Source organism: Phoxinus phoxinus, assembly GCF_949152265.1.
Source record: "Phoxinus phoxinus genome assembly, chromosome: 23".
Lineage (NCBI taxonomy): Eukaryota > Metazoa > Chordata > Actinopteri > Cypriniformes > Leuciscidae > Phoxinus > Phoxinus phoxinus.
The window spans coordinates 14,599,167-14,626,479 of record NC_136898.1 but is presented as its reverse complement, the minus strand read 5'-3'; the positions used below and the strand labels follow the sequence as shown (position 1 = coordinate 14,626,479).

The 27,313-nt window shown below is 36.2% G+C and overlaps 1 protein-coding gene across 4 annotated transcripts; it reads left to right on the top strand.

The window, feature by feature from the left end:
• The first annotated feature begins 1,787 nt into the window (after positions 1-1,787).
• On the top strand, positions 1,788-27,055 carry slc7a1a (solute carrier family 7 member 1a). Of its 4 annotated transcripts, XM_079599008.1 has the most exons (13): positions 1,788-2,136; positions 10,072-10,136; positions 12,021-12,486; positions 12,721-12,879; positions 13,185-13,353; positions 14,074-14,207; positions 15,913-16,135; positions 18,531-18,670; positions 20,474-20,576; positions 20,661-20,866; positions 20,958-21,109; positions 22,125-22,233; positions 24,264-27,055. In XM_079599008.1, exons 3-13 carry the CDS (start codon positions 12,117-12,119, stop codon positions 24,452-24,454), a joined length of 1,956 nt encoding a protein of 651 aa, XP_079455134.1. In that variant the 5' UTR covers positions 1,788-2,136; positions 10,072-10,136; positions 12,021-12,116; the 3' UTR covers positions 24,455-27,055. The 4 variants fall into 4 exon arrangements, with proteins under 4 accessions (XP_079455134.1, XP_079455133.1, XP_079455136.1 ...); XM_079599007.1 differs by lacking the exon at positions 10,072-10,136 and having other exon boundaries at positions 1,789-2,136; XM_079599010.1 differs by lacking the exons at positions 10,072-10,136; positions 18,531-18,670 and adding an exon at positions 18,986-19,122 and having other exon boundaries at positions 1,804-2,136.
• Positions 27,056-27,313: the final 258 nt, after the last annotated feature.

The following is a 27,313-nucleotide window of genomic DNA, read 5'->3' as shown; positions in this document are numbered from 1 at the left end:
TTTGAGTTTTTATGTTTATGAAACTTTGCCGTTATAAGGAATTGTCTTTTCCTCCCTAGTGGCTTTTCATTATTTTTCGGGGACAGTCACTAAAGATGTGGAGGAGGCTCCTATTGTTTATGGCTGGGAGTCTGTGGCAGCCCATTAAACCTTTCAGATGGATATTTGGCAGACAGAGATGACAGTGAACTTTGCTGGTGTTCTTGATCTCAAACCCTCTACTGCCACCAACAGCTCAAAACTGCACTTTTCTGATCTTGAACCATGTGGTCTAGAAAGGAATCTTTGTTTTTTGGCTTTTGCGAATGAAAGACCATTTACGCCACAAGAAAATAATCATGCTTTAGTAAATCATAATTATGACATGAGTCAAAATTATGAGACACTAATGGAGTGTTCACATTAGCAAAAATTTTGTGAGCAAAGTCCATTCTCGTCAATAGTGTAGTGATTCATGAAGCACAGCTCACACAGAAGTCACTTCCAAATCAAGCAGCTTTCTGTTAATTATCATTGATCATTGAAATTCCTGATTGTGTGAAATCCCCGTCCGATGTGTTCGTGTAAGAAAAATATCCATATTTAAAACTTTATCGACTAAAATAACTAGCTTCCTGCAGACAGCCTACCAAGTCGACTTGCGCCAAAAGAGTAACACTTGACGATGTATGTCGTAGGAGGTAGTGTAAGTTGACACGGTTCAAACAAACGGCTGGGCAACAAACTCAAGCTCCTCCGACATTTCTCTTTAAAATTTCTGGTGTTTGATTTGCTCTATGCTCTGCGCTTCCGCGTTCGTCAATGCGTCATTTCAGGGGTTACTCTTTCGCCTTAAATCAAAGCGAAGTATTTTAGTCAAAGTTTTAAATATGGATATTTTCATTAGACTATCGCTTCGCTTCAGAAGGCCTTTATTAACCCACCAGCTGTGTGGAGCACTTTTATCATGAATAGATAAAATTTTTTATATAACTCCGATTGTATTCGTCTGAAAGAAGAATGTCACCCAGGGTGGCTTGAGAGTGAGTAAATCATGGAGTCATTTTCATTTTTGGGTGAACTATTCCTTTAAGTCATAATTATAAGTGCAAATTGACAATGACCTCATAATTTAGAATTTTTTACATTTTGACCCTGAATAATTATTACATAATTGGCTTATCTCATAATTTTGACTTGGGCTTCCAAACATGCATAGCCTACCTTATTTAGATGATCTGAGATTTCTCATTTTAATAATCATCTACTTCCAACCACTTCTATTTATCAGATCTTCACTTAATTTGGCTTAGATTCTCATCATATTACAGTTCTGCCTTTTTTTTTTTTTTTTTTAACTATGCATCCATGTTCTATGCCCTGTCACTGTCATTAAATGGAATTTTTTTAAATAATTGCTAATAAAATACTGCACATTACTCCAGCGCTCACAACAACACTCGTTAATGTCAAAATGATCGAGATGGCCAATCAAAGGCGGGGTTTACTAACGTTAAACAGAAACAGCGCGAAGGAGGGCGGCAGTTTAAGCGCGCGGTAAGGTGAGAGAAGATCAGATTGTTTAAAATAAGATGTAAATAGCGAAACATTTCATACATGTCAACTGTTTTGCGATTGAAATGTTGAACGACCGAGAGTAATACCTAATGATGCAAACAAATTAACTTTTTTTTTCATTTCAGGCCGTTTTGAATTGAAAATGTGCATTTATGTGATTCGTGTAACGTAACGAGTGTGACGAGACACAAAACGGTTTAGGTTTTCAACATAGATAACAAATAAAGCTACATGTAAATTAAATATTTGCAAAGTTAAACATTATTTTCCAAAATAATTAGACCTAGAATTTCATTCACTGTTCTATTAATTTATGCCTTGTAAAAATTGCAGTTTCTCTCCAGCGAATAGTAAAAGTCGGGAGGAGCAATTTACAAAACCTCAGTGAAACCCGATCCATGTACCTTACACATCATCACAAATGACCCCACCACACACACACTCACACCACCTGTCAGGAGACTCAGCCCACATAACCACAGACAGAAGCCTCGGCTGGAGGACACGATCTGAGGGACGTTTTCCTGCAACACAAGTATTGCTGGATCCAGTCTGATTTGCGCTGAGACCAGCTGCACGGTAAGACCCAACATCTGGTCCAGCTAACAGTTTCCTTCCAGGCGTTTTTATAAACGTTCATCAGTTATGGACGTTTATTTGGTAATTACGCTCTTGCTTTAGTTATTATTGAACCAACTGGAGGTCCGCGGCAGCACATGGTGGTTTTTATTACTTATGCAGCGCTCCGTTATCACGCAGGGCAGGAAAACGTGGGATAGGAGCACGGGGTCTCCCGCCTTCTAATGTGATCTGTCCTGCAGGGGGAAAGAGGGGATAGCTGCGGACATTAAAAAAGTGTTCTAGGTTTATGTAAAACTGCCGCTCCTAAAGCCCGTGGTTTACTGTGAGACGCGAGCTTGCAGCGTTCTGGTTTGTTTGTGTCGCGTCGACCGCGTGTAGTATGAACGTTATAGGGTTTTAATCGTAGCCTAATGTATTATTTTGACCATTATTTTCTCGTTGCACAGTTCGTTTGCTAATTATATAAAAAAAGAAGTTAACAACAGACAGATCATCTGTACTGTATGATATGTCGTTATATGGCAAAAAACATAAATAGAAAATCGTTTTTGTTATGGATAGCCTATATAACGTTACGCAATTACATGTAAATAAAATAATGAAATGGTAAAGTAAATATTTAAAAATAAAATAAGACTAATAAATATTAATAAAAATAGAACACAATAAAATAATGAAATAAATGTGGTTATACTTCACATAAGTCTACTTGTTTTAAATAATAAAATGCAGGAAAATACTCTGTAGGTAAATCTTTTCTATTTATAAGTGATACCGGAGTCTCTTCTTCTATAAGAGTAAACTGATCTAAAAGAGCGGCATGTCACCTCATGCCATAAGAGATGCAGTAACGTTAGCTAGTCTAAAGATATTACTGCCAAAACGATCAAAAAGATTTTAAACAGACAGTCATTATATAATTAATATTAGAATAATTTGGCATATTTTGTTCAGTTGGTGAAGATTAAAACAGTCTGAGGGTTATACACTTTTATTGCTGCAAATATATACGTTTTTAAATGATTAAATAATGAATTTTATTATAAATGTTAATAAACAATGTTTTTTCATTGCTATAATGGAAAACATCACACCATCAACACTGACTAACACGCACCATGAGCTGTATTTATATGTAAACAATGCAAGTGCTCTACCACGTGAAGTTTTCTGTCCAATGGGGCCAGTAGGGGGTCTTTATTTACTACAGCTGAGTCACTGTATGTGAAATGTTTCTTCCTCAGACCAGATGGTTTCTGCAACAAAGTGCTCTTTTAATGCTCCTGATTGTTTCAGTAAGTCCTCCCTGGCTGATTCTAGGACAGAGAAATTATTCATTGTCAAATGTTTAGTAGTTTTTTTTAGATGATTCTGTTGAATGTTTCCATATTACATAGATCACAGTCAAGAGCATAGAAAACAGCTCTGATGATCTTTGACCGTTTGTGGCTATACTTTGACCTAAAATATTTATGTGTGGGTGCGTGTCTGAATGAATCCCAAACTAGATGTTGTTGGCCCTCATAATATTATTACATCCCTCCTTGAAAGGTTGTTATTCTGATGGTGCAATGTGAAGATCACCACAAGAACTAAAATTCTTTATTTATTTGTCTCAAACCCAAAGTAATCAGACCGCATGAGCTAGCTATCTAGTAGGAAGTAGAAGTGTTTTGCTTATTTATATCTGTGACTCGCGACCTCATGGCTCATCCTGCAGGTTTTCTGTGTTATGTAAACAAATTGATTTGTACGTTTCTCGTAATTTGGTCACGTGTGTTTATCTATGCCCCCAACATATAATGTGTTACCTGACATCCCACATACAGGTATAATGTGAAAAATAAAAACAAGCCTTGACTCATCTCTAAGTTGTGGCCTAGTGGTTTAGAACCTGGGCTGCTGTCATAAAGGTTGCAGGTTCAATCCAAGGCATGTAATTCAAAATGAATGAGTGCTTAGCTCACAATTGACCCTTGGCAGGGAGCTTGATTGACAGTTGATCTGACCAATCATACTTTGCCATCCACCATTTTGTCCGATAAAGCAGTCAGGCGAGTTAGTAGATTAACGTTGAAGGATTTGTACTTGAAAAGCGGAGTGTACTGACGCCTTTCTGCGGTTAAAACAACATTCCTTCTTATGTTCATTCATGTTTATTTGATGCTATAAATGAACTAGAAGGAAGAGATGATCGGTTCATGTGCAGCTTTAACTGAGGATCTACAGCGATCTGTCAGGCACATTAAAGAGCCACAAAATGGTATCTATTGTTTAAATGTCTTTTAAAAAATGACCAAATTTGAAAAGTGAGACTTTGTTTAATGTTTAATATCAAAAGTAACCGGAAAGTAACCTGGTCTGTCCTGTCTGTCAGCGTGTTGTCACTCTCTTCTCTGCTCCGCGATGTATTTTCCACTGCGTGAGAACATGGTGTGGCGTGAGAGCGGCGTAGCTTGTCGGACATAGCGACAGTAACTAAGGGGGGCGGGTCTTTGCAAACCGTCAATTAGGGTTATAAATGGAAAATTTCTAGGGTTAGAAAATGGTTATAACTAACCATTAGATTGTCAACATTTACCGGTATGTTAATATTGATGTTAGACTAGTATATCTTGGTAAAAGGTCACAGATTTTAAATCCGCTTTTGCTGCAATATCTAAATTTTTTAAATGATATCATGACTGAGAAATCAAGTCGCAGTTGTAAGATCTGAAGCCACAAGCACAATAAATAACATTGCAGTTACGCACAATAAATTCATGTTTTTTTCTATAGACATTGCAAAAACTGCAAAAAGTTGTTTAGATGGGGTTATTAATGCTAAGGAAGAAATTGAATTTGTTAAACTTGTTCAAACAGATGTTAGCACACATTACAGGATTAGTTCACTCAAAAATAAAAATTCTGTCGTTTACTCATGCTAATGTCATTCCAAAACCCGTAAGATTTTCGTTCATCTTTGGAGCACAAATGAAGATCTTTTTGATGATCTTACATGATTTTGAAAAGAGCTTTCGGTCTCTTATGCAACGAACACTTTGACGCTTCAAAAAGTTCATAAAGAGATTGTAAAACTAATCCATATAAATCGAGCGGTTTAGTCCAAGTTTTCTGAAGAGACACTATCTTTTTAATATACAGTATGGAACAGATTTGATTTAGGACCAGCCTGTCATTTTGAGGCCACAGACAGGCATTTAGTACCATAATCAGTATTTGCATCTAATTTTTGATCAGTAATTAGTTACTCATCAGTAAAACTTTCTTTGAAAATAACGTTTATAATATATTTTCATTTCACTTTTATTTTATCAGGCAAGTTACTTGAGAACAAATTCTTATTTACAAAAACAACCTGGCTTAAATATTTAATATGTATAGGGCCTATAGGTATTTAATATTAAAGGAGAACTCCAGCGCAAAATGAACCTTTGGTCTAATTACACATTGTTACCTAGTCAACCGTTATCTGAGATTTGTTTTCATGATTATCGAATGTATATAGTTTTATCTCTAAAAACAGTTTAGCCTATAACGTTAGTATAACGCTAGTATATTGGGCATAAAGTAATGACAAATAGAAATCGCTTGTTAATACCACTAACAAGGCTCAAAATAGCCCCACACTAACACGGTAGCATAATGAGGGTCCCTACCTTCAAACCGAAGCATTGAGAACTTTGACAGTGTCCAGACGGTTTAATAAGAAGATATTTTATACATACAGTCAACTTCGCGTATACAGGCAGAAGCCATCTTTGAAAAACAGTCTATATCAGTCGATCTACGAACGCATATAGAATCTCATATGGTCTCGTTCACATCTCACCAGTTGGATCGGCGTTCGTAGATCGATTGCCTTTGACTGTTTTTCAAAGAGGACATAATAGATTTTGTCAGTGTTAAATTTAGTCATTGTTAATACAATCAGGTTTACCCCCCAGTTTTTTTACTTGCTTGCATCAAAGGGATTTTCAAAAATGAAAATTCTGTCATTATTTTTTTTCCCTTAAGTTGTTCTAAACCTGTATACATTTCTGTTCATTTCTCACTATTAGTTGCTTATTAGCATGAATTTTACTAGGATACTGGCTTTTTATTATTACTTTTTAAAGCACATATTAATGCCTTATTCTGATTGACAATATTCTACATCCCTTACTAACTATTAATAGCAGTAATTATGAGTTTGAGTCATAGTTAATAGTGAGAATTGGACCCTAATCTAAAGTGTGACCGAATCTCTTTCTTCTGCTGAGCACAAAAGAAGATATTTTGAAGAATATCTGTAACCAAACAGTAGATGAACCCGATTGACTACCATAGAATGGGAAGGAGAAAAAAATACTATGGCAGTCAAGTTGCCCATCAACCGCTTGGTTACCGCTCAAAATATTAATTTTGTGTTCAGCAGAAGAAAGAAATTCATACAGGTTTGGATTGGAACAACTTGATGGTGAGTAGCCTATATTATGACAGAATTTTCATTTTAGGGTGAACTTTAAATCTAATCTGGGTGCCTGTCCTCTTCAACCTTTAATGTTATGTATAGTCTTTTCCATGTCTCGTTATAGTGTAACTATGGTATGTCTACATAGAACGTGCTTCGTGTTCATGGGAAGGTTAGTAGACAGTGTCACAGGTAGAGAACTGGCTTTTCTCCCAATGACAGACAGCTGAGACTCTGTCCACCTTGGCTGTCCTCCCATCTCACATCTGTCGTCCTTTTGAAACAGTCATGGGTCTTTATCTGGAGGACGAGACACGGATTTAATTGTTTTAAGCCATTGAGTGAAACTTTATGTTGCCATTATAAACAACCAGGCCCAAGACTTTAAGATGTAGCCTACTAGAAGGCCCTGAAGAAAAAAAAATAGAAAAAGCATGTTTTCTTATAATATTGAGTTATTTGAGTGAAAGAGTATTGTGATACCTTGACATGCTTGAGGATTTATTCATAACCGAACTTGTTTTCGTTTTCTTGTTGACCGTATTATAAAATAGAAGTAGATGGGTCAGACAGAGGGAGTTTTTTCTTACCGTCGGTTGGCTGCGAGCACCTCCTAAATGAGTTTAGACATTCCTGCCAAAGACTAAAACTGCAGAATGTTTGTCACATACATTCCAAAGCAAAATAGCAGTCACAAGTTTCTGAGCTAATGGTAGTTGGACGGTGCCAGGTACATTGTGCCCACTCTAAACATGCTCATATGATTGGACAGACCTTCACAAAAACACGTCAACAGAACATGTTCATTTTGTTTCTGGGTAAACACTGTGCTCTTAAACCTATTTCCTAACTGAAGCCTTGCTGTTTCTAGAAGGGGCTTGTGTTGTGGTTGTTATCATACACCAAACGTCTATGACGTCAGTACTCAAGCCCATATTGATGCTAGCGTAGGATCAGTTAGTCTAGTTCACATGCTGATGGGATTGTATTGAAGAAATGTTGTGATTAAAAGTGAAATAAAAAGGCACTAAGTATTCCAAGGCTAAAACACCATAACAGAAATTCGCCCACTGATTGGTTCCCAGGCACCACACCCCTGCTCTACCCACCTGCTTAATTTAGCCAGATAAACTACATGTGTGTGTCCATGGTCACCTCACTCGTCCTGACTGAGCCAGAATGTCAAATGATGGCGCTATTAACCTTACTTAACCCTGCTGTCAGATGAAGCCATGGGGATTTTTCCATACGGTTTCCTGCGGACAGTGTGCTGCAAAGTGTATGATGCCATTCAAGAAGAAGATTTCATCAAATGTTATGCTAATGGAGATCTTGGTTGTTTTTTATTTAAACATGAATTTTGTCTCAGATATTTCTCCCTAAAATGCCTGGGAGGATTAAAAATAGAAACAATTGAGACGTTTTCACATACAGTAAGTGTGTAAAGCTATGAAATTAACGTTGGTATACCAAGGTTCAATGCTAAGATTTTTTCTACTGTTGTTTAGATTCTCAGAAAAAAACCCATATTGTTTTCATTATTTTTTACAGAGCCAATTCAATTGTTTTAGGTAAATCATAGCCATGTTGTTCTAATTCGCTCCCATGATTTATTTATTTGTTCCGTCCTTTTGGCCATGATTTAACTACATTAAAACGAGTAAACAAAGTAGTACATGTGGCCATGATTTATGTAAAACCGTTAACAAATTAGTATAATTTAATTTATACCTTGACCCCCCCCCCCCCACACACACACACACACACACACACACATGTGTGACTCTCTAGCTTTTGACCCTTATCAACATTGTATTCTAATAAGTAAGATTTATACGACACTCAGGCTAACAATTTTGAGACTAGTGAAATTTCTCAATTCTTGATTCCAATTTCAATACAATACCACAACAAAAACTACTGAGCTAACTAATATAAAGTCCAAACATTAATAAACACAAGTAAGCAGTCAGTAATAAAACAAGAACAAATAAATAAATTACAAGCAGCACAAATAAGTACAATTTAAAGAGACAAATGAAATAAACATAAAGTAATCATGTCAAATAATACTGCATAATCTTAACTGTATGAATTAAATATTGATTCTTATTAAACTATGAAATATGTTCAGTGAAGAGCAGTGAGTGATTTTCTCTTTCTTTTTTGTTTGATTAACATTGAGGACATAATTTTGTGTATATTTGTCAAGGACAACTCAACTCGGTAGTGGAAATGCTATGAAATATGTTCTGAGCATCTCCAAATGTTCTTGGATCGAACTTAGCATGACTTTTGATTGCAGACTGTAGGGTCTTGGCAAACCCCAACACATTGAGACATTTTTTAAATCAGTTCTGAAACTCTCGAGGAGACATTGTGAGATTAATAGGGTCTTTCTTAAGGACAAAATCTAATAGATTTATCCAGAGCTTTCCATGTGCTCTCTAAAAAACAATGTTTGTGAGTAAAGCCTCAGGTTCATAATTGAAGTATGCATACTTACTGTATAACATAAATTGTTTACAATCGTGTGTTGGTCTTCATCTTGAAATTGCCATATTTTGCAATCCCATTTAACCATTGCTTATAAATCTTGTTCCAAAATGCCTTCATAGGATTTGTGGTCTTTCTGCATTCCTACAGCATGGCATAGAGACATATATCTCAACATGTCTGATGTCACACCATTAGAGCAGTTTAGACCAGCTCACTCAGTGAATGCTGGGACATCTAAATGAGGTCCAACTCAGGAACAGCTTGTGCTTGGATTACTTTGATTTGCATCAGGATAGAAACCAAAGATAGGAAATATTTTTGTCAAAAATGTATCAGATGAGTGCAAAATGTTGTTAGGTGAGAAAACTGAAAGTTTTGTAGACCTTACATTGACTTTCTGCCGCCACACCTGATTGTGCATCTTTTCAAAATGATATCAAGCTTAATTATTTAGCTAAACTTAATCTAAACAGTATTTATGTACTATTATGTATTATTGTCTAATTGATGTAGCAAATACATTATATACATATATTTAAAATATAATATTATTTGTCGAAATTAATTGGTCATGTGAAGTGTTTTAAGCAAAGAATATTTTATGGAATTTATGTTCTCCCATATATTGCAATTTTTTCATATCTCGTATATAAAAACATAAATTTTCTTCATGTTCACAACAGTGTCATAAATTCTTGGAAACAACACTGGTTTCTCCTGAAAACGTTTGCGGTCTGAGAATTCTCCTGGAGCGCGTGGTGATGTCAGTTGCTAAAGCCTCTTCAGAAAAAAATTGTGCATTTGTTAAAAGAAAACAACCAAACAAACCTTTTTTTAAAAATGTTTTACTGATCCTAGTCTTGTGCACAGCTTTAAACTCTGGTTGCCTTTGCTCGGCCACACTGCTAATCTCATTTTAACGAACTTCTGGGGTTTAGATGTAGGAAATTTGGCTAAAACTTGTGTTTGCACTGTTTCAGCAACAGGTTTGTTCCAGTCAAGCCCTCATGCCACGCTTGCGTGATTTAGATGACAACAGTTAAAGGTGCAGTACTGCTCGAGTGACTCTGCTAACCTGCTTCCATGTTGTGTGATCCATGTTAATGACATCCAAGACATCCGATAGCCCCCGAAGCAGAGAAAGAAAAGGTCGCCACCTCTACGTCTGTGGAACTTTCCATTTAAGTGTGGCTTGTGTGACAGGAAGTGACTCCTTATGTCCCTTTGCTGTTTAGATGGGAGCTACAAAGAAAGAGAAATGGGTTGTGATTCACAGTAGCTTAATTTATAGACTCAATCCAAATTTCAACCCAAAGCCTCTCACGTTACCCATAGTTTGAAGTACTAACTTACAGGTTGTTTAACTGTAATCAAGCTACTATTTAAAGAAAAGTGATTAGCTACGCCACGTGTTTCTAACAAAATCTAGCTGACTAAATTCAATTTATCAATATCTATAGGACACAAACAATGAGGATCTCAATTACCCTGCTAAAAATAGCTTTAACCAGCCTAAACTGGATTTCTAGTTGTATCTCCTAGCTTGGTCATGCAGGTCTATTTTACTGGTTTAGGGACATTGGGGTCAGACTGAGGGACCAACTGGTTGACCAGCTTAAACCAGCTACGACTAGATTAAAACCATAGACCTTAAGCAGAGCCGTTTTTGAAGTGTGCTTCCCAATGCTAGGCATAATAAGTGAAGAGTTATTAATAACATGTCTCAAAAAACAGTGCTTTATTAATTATATACAAAATCAAATGCAAAACGTGCTAAATTCCCTTGGAAAAAAAGTTGGCTAAAAAAATCTGCACTATTTTTACATCAGCTGAGCTACTGTCATACTTTTGTAAAGTGTAGTAGTTGGACAACTTTTAGTTAGTTACTCCTGAAAAGTATTTTTCCTTTATTATGTGAGAAAAATACCAAATGTACTGCTGTACATACATCTGTATTATGATGGTAGTAGCTTCACATAGAGAGATTCATTTGCATCAAATTAACTTCTCAGAACAGGCTGTTCTCACAGTGCTTGTGAACACAGATCCCAGTTGTTCTTTTGCAATTGCATGTATTTTTGCCATTAAGATCCGCTCTCGGTTGCGTAACATGTCAGTTCGTGTGAATATGATGGATTATCCCCCGGTGGGCCTCTCCAGCTCTGCCACTAGTCACATTTTATGGATTTCTCTCTATGTTACTCAACACTTGGGAAAAGTGTTCAGTACTTAAACTGGAGACAGTGCAGCTGTATGAACTTATTGACTGGAGAGTGGCGGCCCATTTGTACGCACAGTACAGTACATTGACTCTTGATCTTGGCCACTGTGCTTTTCATTCAAGAGAGGTTTGGTTGCGGTTCACAATACAGCGTAGAGTTCTCTTGCAGTATTATCAAAAACAGTTTTTTTTTTGTTTGTTTTTTTTGGCTACAAGTTTAAGTGGATATGTGTCAGTGCTCTGCACGTTTTTAGGCTCTTAAAAATCTTGACAGCTGCTATCCTCCCCACAAATGTGCTGGTTTGTGTCCTGGAGCTTAGGAAAAGGAAGTAATGTTTGCTCTTATCTCTGGTGGGAAATATCTGGAAAATGCCTAGTTACTTTGGTCAAAATGGGAAGGTTTAACAATTAACCGCTATATGATTGCTTGGGGGGGGGGAGGAGCAAATGTCATGCTCACATTTTTTAGCATTTAATGGTTTTGTTTTGCTTTTGTCCAACTACAAATAATCATTATTTGGCTATACTTTATTGATTATTTTTAAAAGGAATGTTTCCGATATCCTTAAAATGTGACATGTATGGCAGCAAATACTGATATGGCCGTACTAATATATTTAGCATCCCTAATCATTTGACATCATCTTCAATATATAGACTGCCACTGCCAGTTCCTCAAGTTTATTACTTTGTGTTTTCTTCCCACAGATAAACAACACTTCTTAACAACATTCTAAACATTGAGAGAGTGAAACAGCAATAAAACGAAGCACATAAAGAGGCTGGCATCAGATCGAATCAGCAATGGTTTTGAAAAAGCTTTTGCGTTTCGGGAAGCAGCTGCTGAGGGTGAAGGTTGTCAATTGCAACTCGGAGGAATCGCGTCTCTCCCGATGCCTGAACACCTTTGACCTGGTGGCTCTTGGTGTGGGAAGCACTTTGGGAGCTGGGGTGTATGTCCTCGCCGGAGCTGTGGCAAGGGAAAACTCCGGACCGGCCATCGTGTTGTCGTTCCTCATCGCGGCCATGGCGTCAGTGCTCGCGGGCCTCTGTTATGCAGAGTTTGGGGCGAGAGTGCCGAAGACGGGCTCAGCGTACCTGTACAGCTACGTGACTGTAGGAGAACTATGGGCCTTTATAACTGGCTGGAATCTTATACTTTCATATGTTATAGGTGAGATGACGCACAAACAACTACATGTATTTTCCTATAGGCCTACTATATGTTTAACATTTTATATGTTATTATATTTAAGTTAATGTAGTCATTATTTCTGTGAAACCTCTAAACTAAAACTAAGATGGCACAAATTGGTATGTGAGTCTGTAAACTGAGGTATAGTGAAGGTTTTTACATTGTTTTTCTTTCTTTATGTCTTATGTTACATAATCTGTAAAACTTTCTCAGGGACCTCAAGCGTTGCCCGAGCTTGGAGTGCCACATTTGATGAGCTGATTGGAAAACATATTGAGCATTTCTGTCGTCAGTACATGTCTATGAACGCTCCAGGCATTCTGGCAGAGTACCCAGATATATTTTCTGTATTCATCATCCTCACTCTGACAGGTAAAACATGACTAGAGCACCAACTACAATAGGGAGCCATCGCTGAATAATCAGAATTGTGTATTACTATATATACATATATATATATATATATATATATACATATGCTATGTAATTTTCATATTGTGTCTTCTACTGCTAAACATGTGAAATACATTTTTAAAAGATGACATATTTATTTTAAAACCTTGATTGTGAAACACTCATTCATTCTGAAAATGAAAGCTTTTTCAATGTATATATTTAGCGTCCCTTTGTGTTGACTTTGCTCCGTAGTGTTTTGAACTACGTTTTGTTTGCTGTAGGCCTGCTGGCCTTCGGGGTGAAGGAGTCAGCCATGGTCAATAAAGTGTTCACCTGCATCAACATTCTGGTGCTGCTGTTCATGGTCATATCTGGCCTGGTCAAAGGTACGCTGAAGAACTGGCATCTGGACCCTGATGAGATTCTCAACGGAACCAGTTCCACCCTTAAGTGAGTCGTGTTTTTATGACTTTTGGAAAACGTTCTTGGAATATGTTTGTATGTAATACTTGGAATAATGAGTATGCAATATCTGTGATGCTATCAACATCAAACAGAATTTAAAAAAAGTATAATAATAGTATAATAAAATAATAATAATGCTTGACCTATGTAGATGGGCACTACCATTCAAAAGTTTGGACTCAGTGTGATTTTATTTTTAAAGAATTTAATACATTTTTATTCAGCAAGGACACATTAAATTGGTCAAAAGTGAATGTTCATAGATTTCTATTTTAAATAAATGCTTTTAACTTTCTATTCATTAAAGAATCCTGAAATAAATTATCATGGTTTTTCCAAAATATTAAGCAGCACTACTGGTTTTAATGTTTATGTTTCCATCCAATATTGCTCATTTATTGTAAATATTATTGCAATAATATTTAACTTTAATAAGTATTTAATATTCTTCATATTACTGTTTGTATTGTATTTTTGATAAAATAAATTCAACCTTAGAGAGCATAAGAGACTTGATAAAGTGATTGTTAAAAAAAAAAAGATTACAAAAATCTTACCGATCTTAACGGTAGTGAATGTTACCATATATTTTACTCTTGCAATTCCCTTCACAATGTCACAGAAATGACACATTTCCCCTTTAAATTATGTTTATTCAAATTCAAATGTCATGTTAAAAATGTCTACATTACTCTCTCTGACTAGTTCCACACAGCCCCTGCCTTCGAGAGAGATTCTGGGTGAAGGTGGGTTCATGCCTTTTGGCTTCTCAGGGGTCTTATCTGGGGCGGCTACCTGCTTTTACGCCTTCGTTGGGTTCGACTGCATTGCCACCACAGGTACTTATTGATCACTCTGAACTCCAGTGCTTTCAAATCTCATGTCTAATTTTTCGAAATTCACTTGAAAAGGTCAAATATATGATGCATGTCCACAAGTGAGATTAAATTGCACAAGAACCATGTTTTCCAACGTTTTTAATAAGTGCTGCATTGGTACAACAGTGAGGCTATTATGCTACCTACATATTTGGCTTGCGTCCATGTTGCTTTGGTCAAGGTTATTTAGAGTTTCCTTTATGTTTATAATCGTCTTGCATGGATATTCTCAGTGGATTTCTGCTTATGGTTTGCCTCTGGCCCCCCTCTTTTATAGCGGCTCACTCCCCCACATTCCCTTGCTTTCGATTGGCTAGAGTGTTTCAGGGTTTGTCTGGACTTGTTTTCCTCCCTGTAGCTGTGGCTCACATTCAGTAACCCCTCCTCATCTACACGCTGGTCAGGAATGCTAATTTAGCCATGTGCCTGTGCTCTCTCTTGCCACTGCTGGCATGAACATACTACTCCTCTGTTTTATGTAGTGCCCTGCGCAAGGTCAAGCCACAGGAACTTTTGCTAAAAGCGAGCATGCTCACACTACTCACTGCAGCAGCCGAGGCATTCTCTAACTACAAGGCTTCTTAATGGCACAATCTCCATCTCAGAGGTTCATCATTGCTAACGTTACACCAGTGTCCTTTACTGGCAGAACCTGCGCTAGTTTAAATGTAGTTAAATTAATGTCTGATGTTCACTACTGTTCAAATTTTGGGGTTGGTAAGATTTCTTTGTTTTTGATAAGTCTCTTATTCTTTTATAAGGCTGCATTTATTTGATAAAAAATACAGTGAAAGCTGTAATATTGTGAAATATTACAGTTTAAAATAACTGTTTTCTATTTTTAGATATTTTAACATTTAATTTATTCTTCAGTGACACATGATCCTTCAGAAATCCTTCTAATATAATTTCTAATATAATTATAATTCTTCTGATTGTTTTCAATGTGAGCGCTGCGTTTTTAAAACGACAGCAGTGTGGTAATGCGCTGAGCGTCTATTTCATGAGAGAGATAAAAATTAAAAACCATTTTAAAATTGTTAATTAAAAAATATTTTGTGCAAATTCATAAACTGTATTTTATGTAATCCTGTTTCATAATAAAAAAAAGGTTATTGTGACTATATTTCTTGTAACAACATAATTGAAGCTTAATATCTGACAGTGGTGTGACTTCATTTCTAGTTTTAAAGGAGATACAATAATTCTTATTTTAATTATCTCACAATTACTCTTTTTATTAAACATTTTTACTCTTACTTGGAAACTTCCATAGTATTTGTAGAGCCACTAATTAAAAGACAACCATCTATCAATTTGTTTTCTATTTCACTCACAATAATGATCAGTCATGTCATGAGATAGGATGGAACAAAATTAAATCCCCACATATCAATAATGTAAAGAGCTGAAAATAAACGGGTGTCTTGTTACATTAATGTTCTCTTGGAAAAAAAAACTGTCTAAGAACTCTTGTTATTTGATAGTCTGGACATAGGTCTGTTTATGGCCTCTGACCATGTTATTGATAGTGTGATAGAGCAAGTAGCTACTGACATATTGGGCATTGGTGACATATGGATGATGCAGGTTCGAGTCCAGCCTGCAACATGCAATTTTCCATAACTCTATACGGTTTCTCACAATATCCTGTTCCATATCACAGGTGAAGAAGTGAAGAACCCCCAGAGAGCCATTCCCATCGGGATCGTCTCCTCACTCCTTATCTGCTTTGTGGCATACTTTGGTGTATCGGCTGCCCTCACCATGATGATGCCATATTACATGCTGGATAAAAACAGCCCTCTTCCTGCAGCCTTTAAGTACGTTGGCTGGGAAGGAGCCACGTACGCTGTGGCGGTAGGCTCCCTCTGCGCCCTGTCCACCAGGTAAGCACTGATCCTACGAGTCGTTTTAAAACACTATAGCCCAGTTTAGAGTAAACCAGCCCCTGCATGGTAGAGCACTAAAAATGTACTTGCAATGAATAACTACCCATGTTCCTTGAAATTAATGGATGTAATTACCCTTAAGCCTGGTTGCTGTTTAAAAGACCTCCGTCATTTTGATAGTACAACCTTAAGGAAGTTGACCAATCCAATCATTAAATTTCACTAAGTGAACTCTGACAACCCAAGGGAGGTTGAGAGAGTGCAGTCCGGGACTAAATTGCGTGATGGTGTGTGTATATATTTATCTGAGGCAGCTCATATGAGCCCCTTGCTAAAAATACGAAAGGAAATTTGGTGTGCTGAGTTATGAATCCTGTTTCTCAGTTATGCAACACTCTCAGTCCAGGCCATGAGTGGGATTAAGCCTTCATGCTACATTTTTTTCTGTCCATAAAAGTCAATAATTAGTCTCATAGTTATGACCTACATGCATATGCACTATGTTGTTTGTATTATGAAGCATGAATTGTGTGTAATCTATAAAGTGAAAATGTCTTTTGCATGATCTATCCAAGTCCTAAACCTCTCATCCTTCTAACAATCCACCTAACTTATGAAACTTATGACACAATTAATTATTGGCATTTTTCTCTTTGGTTTCCAGTTATATTTTCAGTATTATATACTGTTTTGGAATCCATTCAAAAGTGAAATCCATTCAAAAGTGGGTCATTTTATATGTTCAAATACCTACCTAAGGACTGCCCGTTTAGACAGGGTCATATTGTTCGACCAATGTGTATAATTAGGTTTTATCTGATGAAATCATTGATCTACATGATACCATAATAAATAAAAAAAACTTTCACGCTTCACAGACATAATTGAAAAAGCTGAATATATAGTTATGCTTTTGGTAGGCCTATCTGTTTTTTTGCTACTAAATGCTGCTAATAATTTGTCTTAGTCAATATTTCCTCATTTTGGGCATTTCATTTTAGTTGACAAAAGTTGACTCAATAGTTGTCATCATTATATAGATATAGTCCACACCACATCTATAAAAAAATAAAGACACAGAGGAACAATATCGTTGGAATCACTTTCATATTTTTTCCCAGTTGATGAACATTGATACTCAACTTTAAAGAGCTTGAGCATTTAAATCAGCAGACAAAAATAATATAATGTTATTTTCAAGTCAAGTATTTATATAGTTTTACAATACAGATTGTTTCAAAACAGCTTTACAGTGATAATAGGAAATGAATGCAACAAAGATTGTTTTGGCTGTACAGGAGCTCTAGAAGAAAGTCATTGTCTAGCTTAAGTAAGTCTTTGATTGATTCCTTTCCGTTGTAAAAATCATTAGTTATTAACTTAGGGGGCCGCTTACACGACACCGTTTTCAACTGAAAACAGAAAACTTTCAATGCCTTATGGCTGTTCATTTACACGACAACAGCGTTTTGGTGGCCTGAGAACACAAACTTTGAATTAGGTTTTTAAAGTGCAAGTTTAAAAAAAATAGTTTTGAAAGCGATTCCGTTATAAGCGATGCGTTATAAACCGTCACACCAAAAAAAAAAAAACGTGAACCTGTAAAAATGTTGACGGCATGCACATTTGTATTATGTGTTTACCCTGTAGGCATGTGTGTCTGAATGTGTTTGTGCGCGGGTGCATAGTCTTTCTTTATAAAGTGACATTGCCAATAACTTGTCTGGCATGCATAATACAGCGTTTTAGTCGCTTCCGCGAATCCGTGTGAACGGTAATCGTTTCGATAACGGTTTCATCTGTACAGATGAAATATTGTCTGTTGGTGTGGACACTAATATAGTTATCGTAATCGTTATCGTCATCTTTATAGTTATCATTCTTGTTGTGAACAGGCCTTAACACTGAGCGGACTGGTAAAAAAACTGGCTGAATCCCAGAAGTTGTGTAACACCAGCCAGTCAAATTAGAAGTGTGTATTTGTAGGCTGATTTCCAAACGCTGAGAGCAAACGCTGTGGCTATGTGGCGCTTTCAAAACATTGCACTGTTTGTTTGAGTTTTCATCTAAGGCGGAAGGGGTGGTAGACGCATATGGAAACAATCATTATTTTTGCAATGCCACTTGTTTACCACTAGTGCTTCAGAAATGACATGCTTCACCATTAAAATCATCATTCAAAATTCACTCTTGAATGCCAAGAGATTGATGCTTATGCTCTTGCAAATATTTTATCTTTGTGTTGGTGGTCTAATCTTTCTTCTGATTGGTGGGGGTGAGCTATTTGTGGCATGTATCTATCTTATAATAACACCACAGCAGTGTATGAATGCACTATGTCTGTGTCTCTCTTTTGCATGGCATGGTTTGTTTTCTCCATCTCTCGCGGCAGCCTGCTTGGCGCCATGTTCCCCATGCCCCGTGTCATCTGGGCCATGGCTGACGATGGCCTGCTCTTCAAATTCATGGCTGGGATCAGCGAGAGAACAAAAACACCCTTATCTGCCACTATAACAGCAGGCTTTGTCGCAGGTGAGAACGAATTTTAATGCTACTAATCTACTGACGTCGCGTTACGTTTGCGGTATCGTGCATCCGTCCACTGGAGCATGTTGCATGGAAAAACAACATTTTCATCACTCTAAACCTAGCTGGCATGGCCTGGGTGACGCTGCCAGTCTCCAAAAACTATGATGGCATTAAACTTTTTTTTTTTTTTTTTTTTTTACTGGATTTATCCACTTTTTGCCTTTGACACAATCTCTGGCAGTTGCCCAGTTGGCTTATGTGTTTACTTCTATATTCTGTTCTGCTTTCTTCCTTTTTTTTTGATCATTCCATGATCAGTCTCTTGGGGTCCTTGTTCCCCCTCCCACGTATAATCTTTGCCATGGCCCGGGACGGTCTGCTCTTCTCGTTTCTGGCACGGGTGAGCGAGAAGAAGACGCCCATCGTGTCCACTCTGGCCTCCGGGGTCATTGCTGGTAAGAGCAGAGGAATGCATTGTGGGAATGCAGGGCTCAGCTCCAGTGGGCTGCTTTTGTTGCTGTTAGAAACACCAGCCTGTACATATCTATAGGGAGGAGGTTGGAAACTCACTGTTTATAAGACAAACATGGAGCAGTTACATGTAATTGGAATTATTAATGTTTTTTTTCTTTTCTTTTTTAAAAATATTCCAGTAGTTTCCTGGAATAAAAGCTTCTAAGACAGACTTTGCTTTGAACTATTTATTTTATTGTGCAAACATTAGGTGATACCATGACGTCAGTTTTGCTATACTAAAGACTCTATTGACATTGTGTATAGTTTTGTTTCCTTTTCATGCATTGAAAGATTTGAATTGCTTATGCTTTTAGCCCTTTCCATGAATAGGGTACTAATGACACTTCGGGGAGAAAATAATTGTTTTATTATTATCATTATTTTCCAAGGAGGCACTTAGCCTTCAGAAACTAATGCTAAAACTAAATATAATTTGACCAAATATTAGAATTTGTGTATATTGAATTTTAATAAATTTTATATTTCATATAGTTATAGAATATCTGATAGTTGTCTGTATTTTTGCCTTAACTTTTAATGCTAGAATGCATTAACCAAAAAACATCAAGATTTTACTCCCCACAAATAATGTGAAAATGCTCTTTGCAGATAGACAGAATATTTCATAAATCAATGTTATTGTTATTATTATCAAAAACATATCAAAATATACTATGTTAAGCAAAATGGGTCATTTTGAAGCCCTTTATGCCGGGTAGTGATATAAAAAAATGTCTATTCTATGAAAAGGAAATATGAAAATGACATTTGGGGTCCGAATTTTTAGAAATTAATAAATTATTGATTAAATATTTATAAAACCCTCTTTATGCATTCTAGGGTTAAAAAAAGTAATGTGATATAATCGTATACCCTATTTCTGGAAAGTGCCTTTTTATTTTATTTTACTTGTTTATACAAGTATCTATATATTATTACAAATAGGCTTTTAAACATGTTGATAAATGTTTTGTAACAGTTGATAATCCATGAGCATTGACTTTTGACTGCCAGAATATTTATGATTTGTTTATTTATTAAATATTTTTTTGCTGACAAACAAGACACGAATGCATTTTTAGGAGTATTAATTGGGAATAATGTTTATGTAATTGTTAGATTTTCTTTTACCTTGAAATAAGTATTAATGTTATTTTGACCTAAACAAAACATGCATGTTCTCTACACAGTAGTAGATATAGTTTTGAAACCTTATTAAATTGCTCATTATAAATATCAAACTATCCTCAAAACAGATGACCATATCCGATCCTCTTCCCTCCTGTGCAGCTATCATGGCTTTCCTGTTTGACCTGAAGGACTTGGTGGATCTGATGTCTATAGGAACTCTTTTGGCCTACACCCTCGTCGCCGCCTGTGTTTTAGTACTCAGGTTGGCAGATGCATTTTACATTTCCGTGTAATTACAATTAGGCTATTCACAGTCCCTTCCGTTAAACAATGTTGTCATCCACAGGTACCAGCCCGAACATCTTTCTCAGATATATCACTTAGCAAACACGCAGGAAGAAATGGAAATGAGCGAGACCATAAGTACGCCTAGCATGGGGATTCTTCCTGGCATAGAAGAGCGATTCAGCTTCAGAACAATGCTCTTCCCCCACATCACTGAGCCCTCCAACATGTCAGGCTTTATCGTTAACATCTGCACAAGTCTGCTTGGTATGAACACTAAGACAGATCCTGGTTTTATTAGGGTTTTATGATTTTGTTCAGTTGTTTTTTGGAGGTTTCTAAACGGCGTCTCTTCCAGGTATGCTGATCCTCAGCTTCAGTCTGTTGGCTGTCCTGGGCGGAACTGCTGTGTGGAATATTGTCACTCTCAGTGTCCTGTTCAGCGTGAGCGTCATTATCACGTTTATCATCTGGAGACAGCCTGAGAGTAAAACCAAGCTTTCTTTTAAGGTAGGTTTATTCCTCAAGGCGTAATACAAATGCACATCTAACAGAGTACCAGGTTGTGGTCACACCCAATAAAAACAGCTCTTTTAGAGGTAGATTTACTATTTATAGAGTTAGTTTCATTCAATCGAATGTTGATCATTAACTATTAAACACAATGAGAAAAATACTATGTTTTATGTTATTATGTCGGGTCAGATGCTTAATTTTTGTTTTTATAATTTTTTGACAAGCATTTTAATTTCTGTATATATATATATAAATATATATGTCTGTTTATTTTATTTTTTATATATATATTTCAGGGTGAAACAACTGTCCTGGTATTACAATGAAAAATATATTGTTTTTGAATGTTTTTTTTTTATTGCCAAATCAAAGTCATGTAATGTGACCAATAAAGTAATGTGGTAAAGTCAACATGCAAAAAAGAAAAAGAGAGGACCCATAATGTCATTACTATGTCAAGGTCAAAGTCTCTTAAAATATCATATAATTTAATGTTGTGTTGTATGACTTCCAAATACGTTAAGAATTTTATGAATTTATAATTCATGATATGACCTTGAAAAAATAATTAAAAACAATTTAAACCACATGAAACCATCTTTTAGTGTTACTGATACTAAACCTTGCTAAAAAAAAAAAAAAAAATTGGTAACTGAATTAAAGTTAATATAAAATATAAGAGATAGATGAAAAACATAATTTTTCTTGGCAACTAACTGAAATAAGTACAAGTTGAAGTAATAAAATGACTAAAAAGCACATAAAAGAATCACAAAAACTAAAATGACTATGAAAACCCAAAATATAAAAATAATAATACTGAAGTAACACTGAATTAACATGAATGCATAAAGGACATTTCTAAGAGCTTGCCATGTGTTTTTTTTTTTTTTTTTTACTATATTTTCAAAATATTTTTCGACTTCTTTATCATAGCCATTCTTATAAGCTGTAATTTGCATTTCAATAATTTTTAATTACAATACTAATTTTTCACATCTTCCAACAGGTTCCTTTGCTTCCATTTCTCCCAGTGGTTAGCATGTTTGTCAATGTGTACCTGATGATGCAGCTGGACAGGGGAACCTGGATACGATTCGCCATCTGGATGTCTATAGGTACAGTACATGCCCCTTCACGAGCCAGTATGCTTGTCTAGAACAGGGGTTCTCAAAGTTTTGATAGGTGAGGGCCAATTTAGGAACCCAACATTGAACTGAGGGCCGCCAAAGGGGCGGGGGAGAAAAAGAAAAGAAAATCCCATTTGAAATAATTTTAATGACCAGGTTGCATTTCTACAGTTTAAATTTACTGCAATAAACACATTTTAATTTATAACTGAGGCTAAACCTGGCAAAACTTGTGAAAATCTTGAGAAAAATTGCAATTCAAACAAAATCCCTAGTGTTCTCTACCCTCAACAGACAAATTTTGGATATAACAGTCCTGTGTGCAGTCCATTTCAAGTACGAGAGAGAGAGAGAGAGAGAGAGAGAGAGAGAGAGAGAGAGAGCGCAGAGAGAGAGAGAGCGCAGAGAAAGAACAGAGAGACAGACAGACAGAGAGAGAGAGAGAGAGAGAGAGAAAACAGAGAGACAGACAGAGAGAAAACAGAGAGACAGACAGAGAGAGAGAGAGAAACTTTTAAAATAGAAGCTTACCAAACAAGTCATCATCATCATGCATATCATCATATCATTGCCTGTCATGGTGCGTTCACACCGGACGCGAATAGCGCGTCAGGCGCGAGTCATTTAAATGTTAAGTCAATGCAAAGACGCGTTACGCGCGTAAAACGCAGTCAGTCGCGTTTCCATTATTACTGCACCCACACACCGGACGCGAATAGCGCGTCAGGCGCGAGTGATTTCCATGTTAAGTCAATGCAAAGACGCGTTACACGCGTTTTACGCGCGTAACGCGTCTTTGCATTGACTTAACATTTAAATGACTCGCGCCTGACGCGCTATTCGCGTCCGGTGTGAACGCACCATTAACATTGAAATGACTCGCGCCTGACGCGCTATTCGCGTCCGGTGTGAACGCACCATTACAGATTTGCGCAAATGTTTTGCCCTATTATTAGCCTATCTATCTATTTTAATCCGTAATTGAAAAATTAACGGTTGTTGTCTTTTTGAAACGAAACACTTCTCAAAACGTCTTTTTGAACACCAAAATTTTAATTTGAAACACCAACTGCTGCGCAAAAAAAGTAGCCTAAATATCGACGAATTTTCAGATTTTTGTTTATGACTTTTTGACACTTTTTTAAACATTGTTGTATTTTATTTGACAAAAGCACAACGTTTTATTGTTATTATGAGTTCACATAAATAAAAGTAGTTGCGAATAATGTATTATTATTTTATGTATGATCAGAAATTAGATAAAAAATTTAAGGTAATGGAAACAAGGCTATTAATAAGCTTGTCATTAAATCACACTGAATATTGATTACTTGGTCAACATACCCTTTTAAATTGCAATGGGATTTGAATTGCAATGGGATTTGTGGTGCTGTTTTCGGTTGGCCACGATTCCTCTGATGTTCCTCTGTTGCAATTACCTTCTTGCAGATCAGGCAAACGACTTTATCCGACCCGTGAGGTTCGACAAAGTAATCGTTTGTCCATTTATCTTGAAACTGCCTTTTCTCCTCGGCCTCGCTAACATGACGTTTTTTTCTCTCGAAGGGCCAGGCTCTCGCTCCATCATCTCTCCATCTAACGTTACAGACGTTAACGTTACGTTACCGTTCCGTTGATGCCTTCTGGGAGTGAGAGGTCAAGTGCGATCGGTCGTAATTACCGCTTATGCCTATAGATGCCGCTAAACACCACTAAACGAAAAAATATTTTTTCAAAGCAATGTACAGTTTTAACAGTTTTACAAATGTTATCAGATGTTATCGCGGGCCGCCAGAAATGTTTCCGCGGGCCGCCATTGGCCCGCGGGCCGCACTTTGAGAACCAATGGTCTAGAACATTTGTGGAAACTGGTCCGACTACTCGTAAACACTAGTTGTGCTGTTTGTAAAGATCAAATTTAGGCTTTCGGTCATTTGACGATTATGAATGGCCTCCAGGAAAGCACTTGGCATGTATGTGGTCAATAATTTGTTCCATTATCCCTCTGTTCTCTCCAGGACTCGTAATCTACTTTGGCTATGGAATCTGGCACAGTTCTGAAGCTGCACTGGCCCATTCCAGTATTGATGAGGAACTGAGTGTGTACAAACCAGCCTGCGGTCTAAACAGGGACAGTGTGACCCCGGAGAAGGAGGCTTTTCTCTGTAATGGCCACGGATCACGGGTTGATGAGGATGGAGATATCTAATGTGGAACAGTGTTACGTTATTTGCTCAAACTTTACATTAAAGCACACCGCCGAGAGGTTGTGAGGAGCACAAGCCGTTGGAATCTAATCAGATGGAGCTCTTTGACCGATTTAACAATGTCACTTCCTTGTCTAAGGGGTCTGTTAGGTGCACACTACATGGGTGGAAGTATTTGAGTATTCTCACAACTCTCAAGTTTTTTTTTTTTTCCTACTAATGAAATCTCGAAGTAACCAAAACAGGCACAGGACCTTTTATTGAGTGGCTTTAGTGAGAAAAAAGATGTGAGCTGCAGTATTTGATGTTGACGGCTGCTTTTGTTAATTGATCTAATTGAACTTGTGCCTTTTGTCTTACTATTGCAATTCAAGCTAAATCAGAGTTGCTCTTTCTGAACGTTGATGTCATTGTTTTACGTATCTGAACGTGGCCTTACGACAGATGAGAGGAAGAAATCAAATCATGCTTGGCTTTTCTGTTGAATTTGTAGTACTGTCTGAGGTCCCATTTAGGAACCTTTTCTGGCTGGTTTGAACTGCTCTAATCCAGAATTTGTAGGTTTTTACTGGTCCACCCAGATTAGACCTTCGGGTAGTACTGCCACCTGGTGGTCTGGTTGAGCAGTTACCAGCATTAGTTGCTTTTGTCTGTCACAGTGCTGGCTACTGTGTCTTCTATGCAGATGGAGTAAAGCAGGCATTTTTTTTATATATTTGGAGAAAAGTTCATATCTAGGGGTATATTTTGGTCATTTAAGGTGTTTGGACATATCACATTGTGTTTTTGTCAAGCTAAATGTTTTTCAAATTAAAAAAGAGTGTTGGAATAATTTCCTAAGATTTTTTAAAGGTTTTTGAGTCTTATGCACCAAGCAAATAATTTTAAATACTGTAAATACAGTAATATTGTGAAATATTATTACAATTTAAAATAGCCATTTACCATGGGAATATATGTATATATATATATATATATATATATAGACTGGATATTAAAATATTTACAGACTATATAAATGTTATAGACTATAAATATCAAAAACATTTTTAAAAAATCTTAATTATTTCAAACACAAGTACAATCAGTAGTCTAATTACTTATGCCACATTGGGTTTCCACCTAAAGAAACTACTCAAAGTTTGTTTTTATTAGTCAAATATATATATATTTTTTTTAATTATTATTATTCTGACAATGGCCTTCGAGTTCGAGCTGTTATAAATTGATACTTTCAATAGGATTTGATGCTAGTAGGATAGAGGTAAGAACGTTGGTGAGTATAATCTTGCCAATGTTAAATATTTTTTAAAAAATGATACTGCTTATATAATGGTAATTTTTAAATGTTTAGAAGTAAATACAGATATTTTTCATGTTCCCCAACAGTGTTCTCAGGAGCATGATTGCCATTAGTTTTTAGCTGGATTACAAACAACCCTTCATCAACCAATCTGACCTCAGGACCATTTAGTCTAGAATGTATATTATGAATTTATATTAAGAACATATATTTCTAAGTTCTAGTTAAACTTCTTCATATATTGTTACCTGCTGAAGCAGCAGCACATTGATGTTTGCTGACAGTCCTTTAATCATGCAAACTTGATGCTTCACAATCAATTGATCAATATACTATCTTTATATTCCATGGAGTAAATGATTTGAAAATAGCAAATCTTGCTCTTTATAATGCTGAAAACAATTACGCATGTGCAGAGGCCTTGTTCACCTTTTATTTACATGTTTTAGTAGGCTAAAATGTCTTATAATATGCAATAATGTTCCTATATGTTAGCTGAAAACATTTTGTTTTGAACTCTTGAAACGTAATTCAACAGTGTGTGTATATAATATATATATATATATATATATATATATATATATATATATATATATATATATATATCGCCTGGTTAGATAAAAAATAAATAGGCCTAATATAAATAATAGATTTGTAATGAGGCAAGTAAGTAATGATAGCTAACAACAAAGTACCATCTGAGATTTATCCAATATTGCTTATTAGAAAGAAAAAAAGAAAGAAATTATGCAATTAAAATTAGGGCTGTGAAACGATTCATTAATCGCATCCAAAATAAAAGTTTGTGTTTACATAATAACTGTGTATAATTATTTTGTATATGTAAATACACACACATACTTGTATATATTTAAGAAATATTTGCATGTATATACTGTATATAGATTTATATATAATTTATATATAAATATTTTATATATAAATAATACATTTTTCTTAAATATATACATGCACGTGTGTGTATTTATATATAGGCCTTCAAAATAATTATACACAGTAGCCTACACACACATTTATTATGTAAACACAAACTTTTATTTTGGATGCGATTAATTTTCACAGCCCTAATTGAAATGTTAAATGTGTTATTACATCACCTGCTTCATTCTAAAGGTGTTTTTGTCGTTTTGTGTGTTTATTTTTGGACCATTTCAAATGTGGCGCATTCAGTATAACATTACCCATCTGGAGTGGTTTAACGTTAACGTATGTCTGCACTGTAAATGACTGTACCTACTGTTTAAACTTGATGATGCTGTAAATAAAATACATTTTGGAATTTGTGTTTGTTATTTGTATTGTTATACCCTATTTATTAATTTAAATTAATTTAATTTTGTTTCATTAATCGGATTTACGCTTTTAAAACCCATTAATTTAGGTTCAAAATGTATTTACGTTCACGTTTGTTGCCATGACAATAGCCGCTTGGTGACGGTGTTACGCAACTGTGGTGTGATTGCAGTTCCCCGCAGTGGCCGGAAGAGGGCAGCGTTAACAGGTACCACGCACACAGCAACTGCAGCATCCCGGACGA

What these genes read in the sequence shown, in the direction of transcription:
- slc7a1a (XM_079599008.1), top strand. Translation starts at nt 12,117, where the DNA reads ATGGTTTTGAAAAAGCTTTTGCGTTTCGGGAAGCAGCTGCTGAGGGTG. An exon ending in TATACTTTCATATGTTATAG is followed by an intron (nt 12,487 to 12,720) that starts GTGAGATGACGC and finishes AAACTTTCTCAG; the next exon opens with GGACCTCAAGCGTTGCCCGA. An exon ending in CGCCATCTGGATGTCTATAG is followed by an intron (nt 22,234 to 24,263) that starts GTACAGTACATG and finishes TGTTCTCTCCAG; the next exon opens with GACTCGTAATCTACTTTGGC.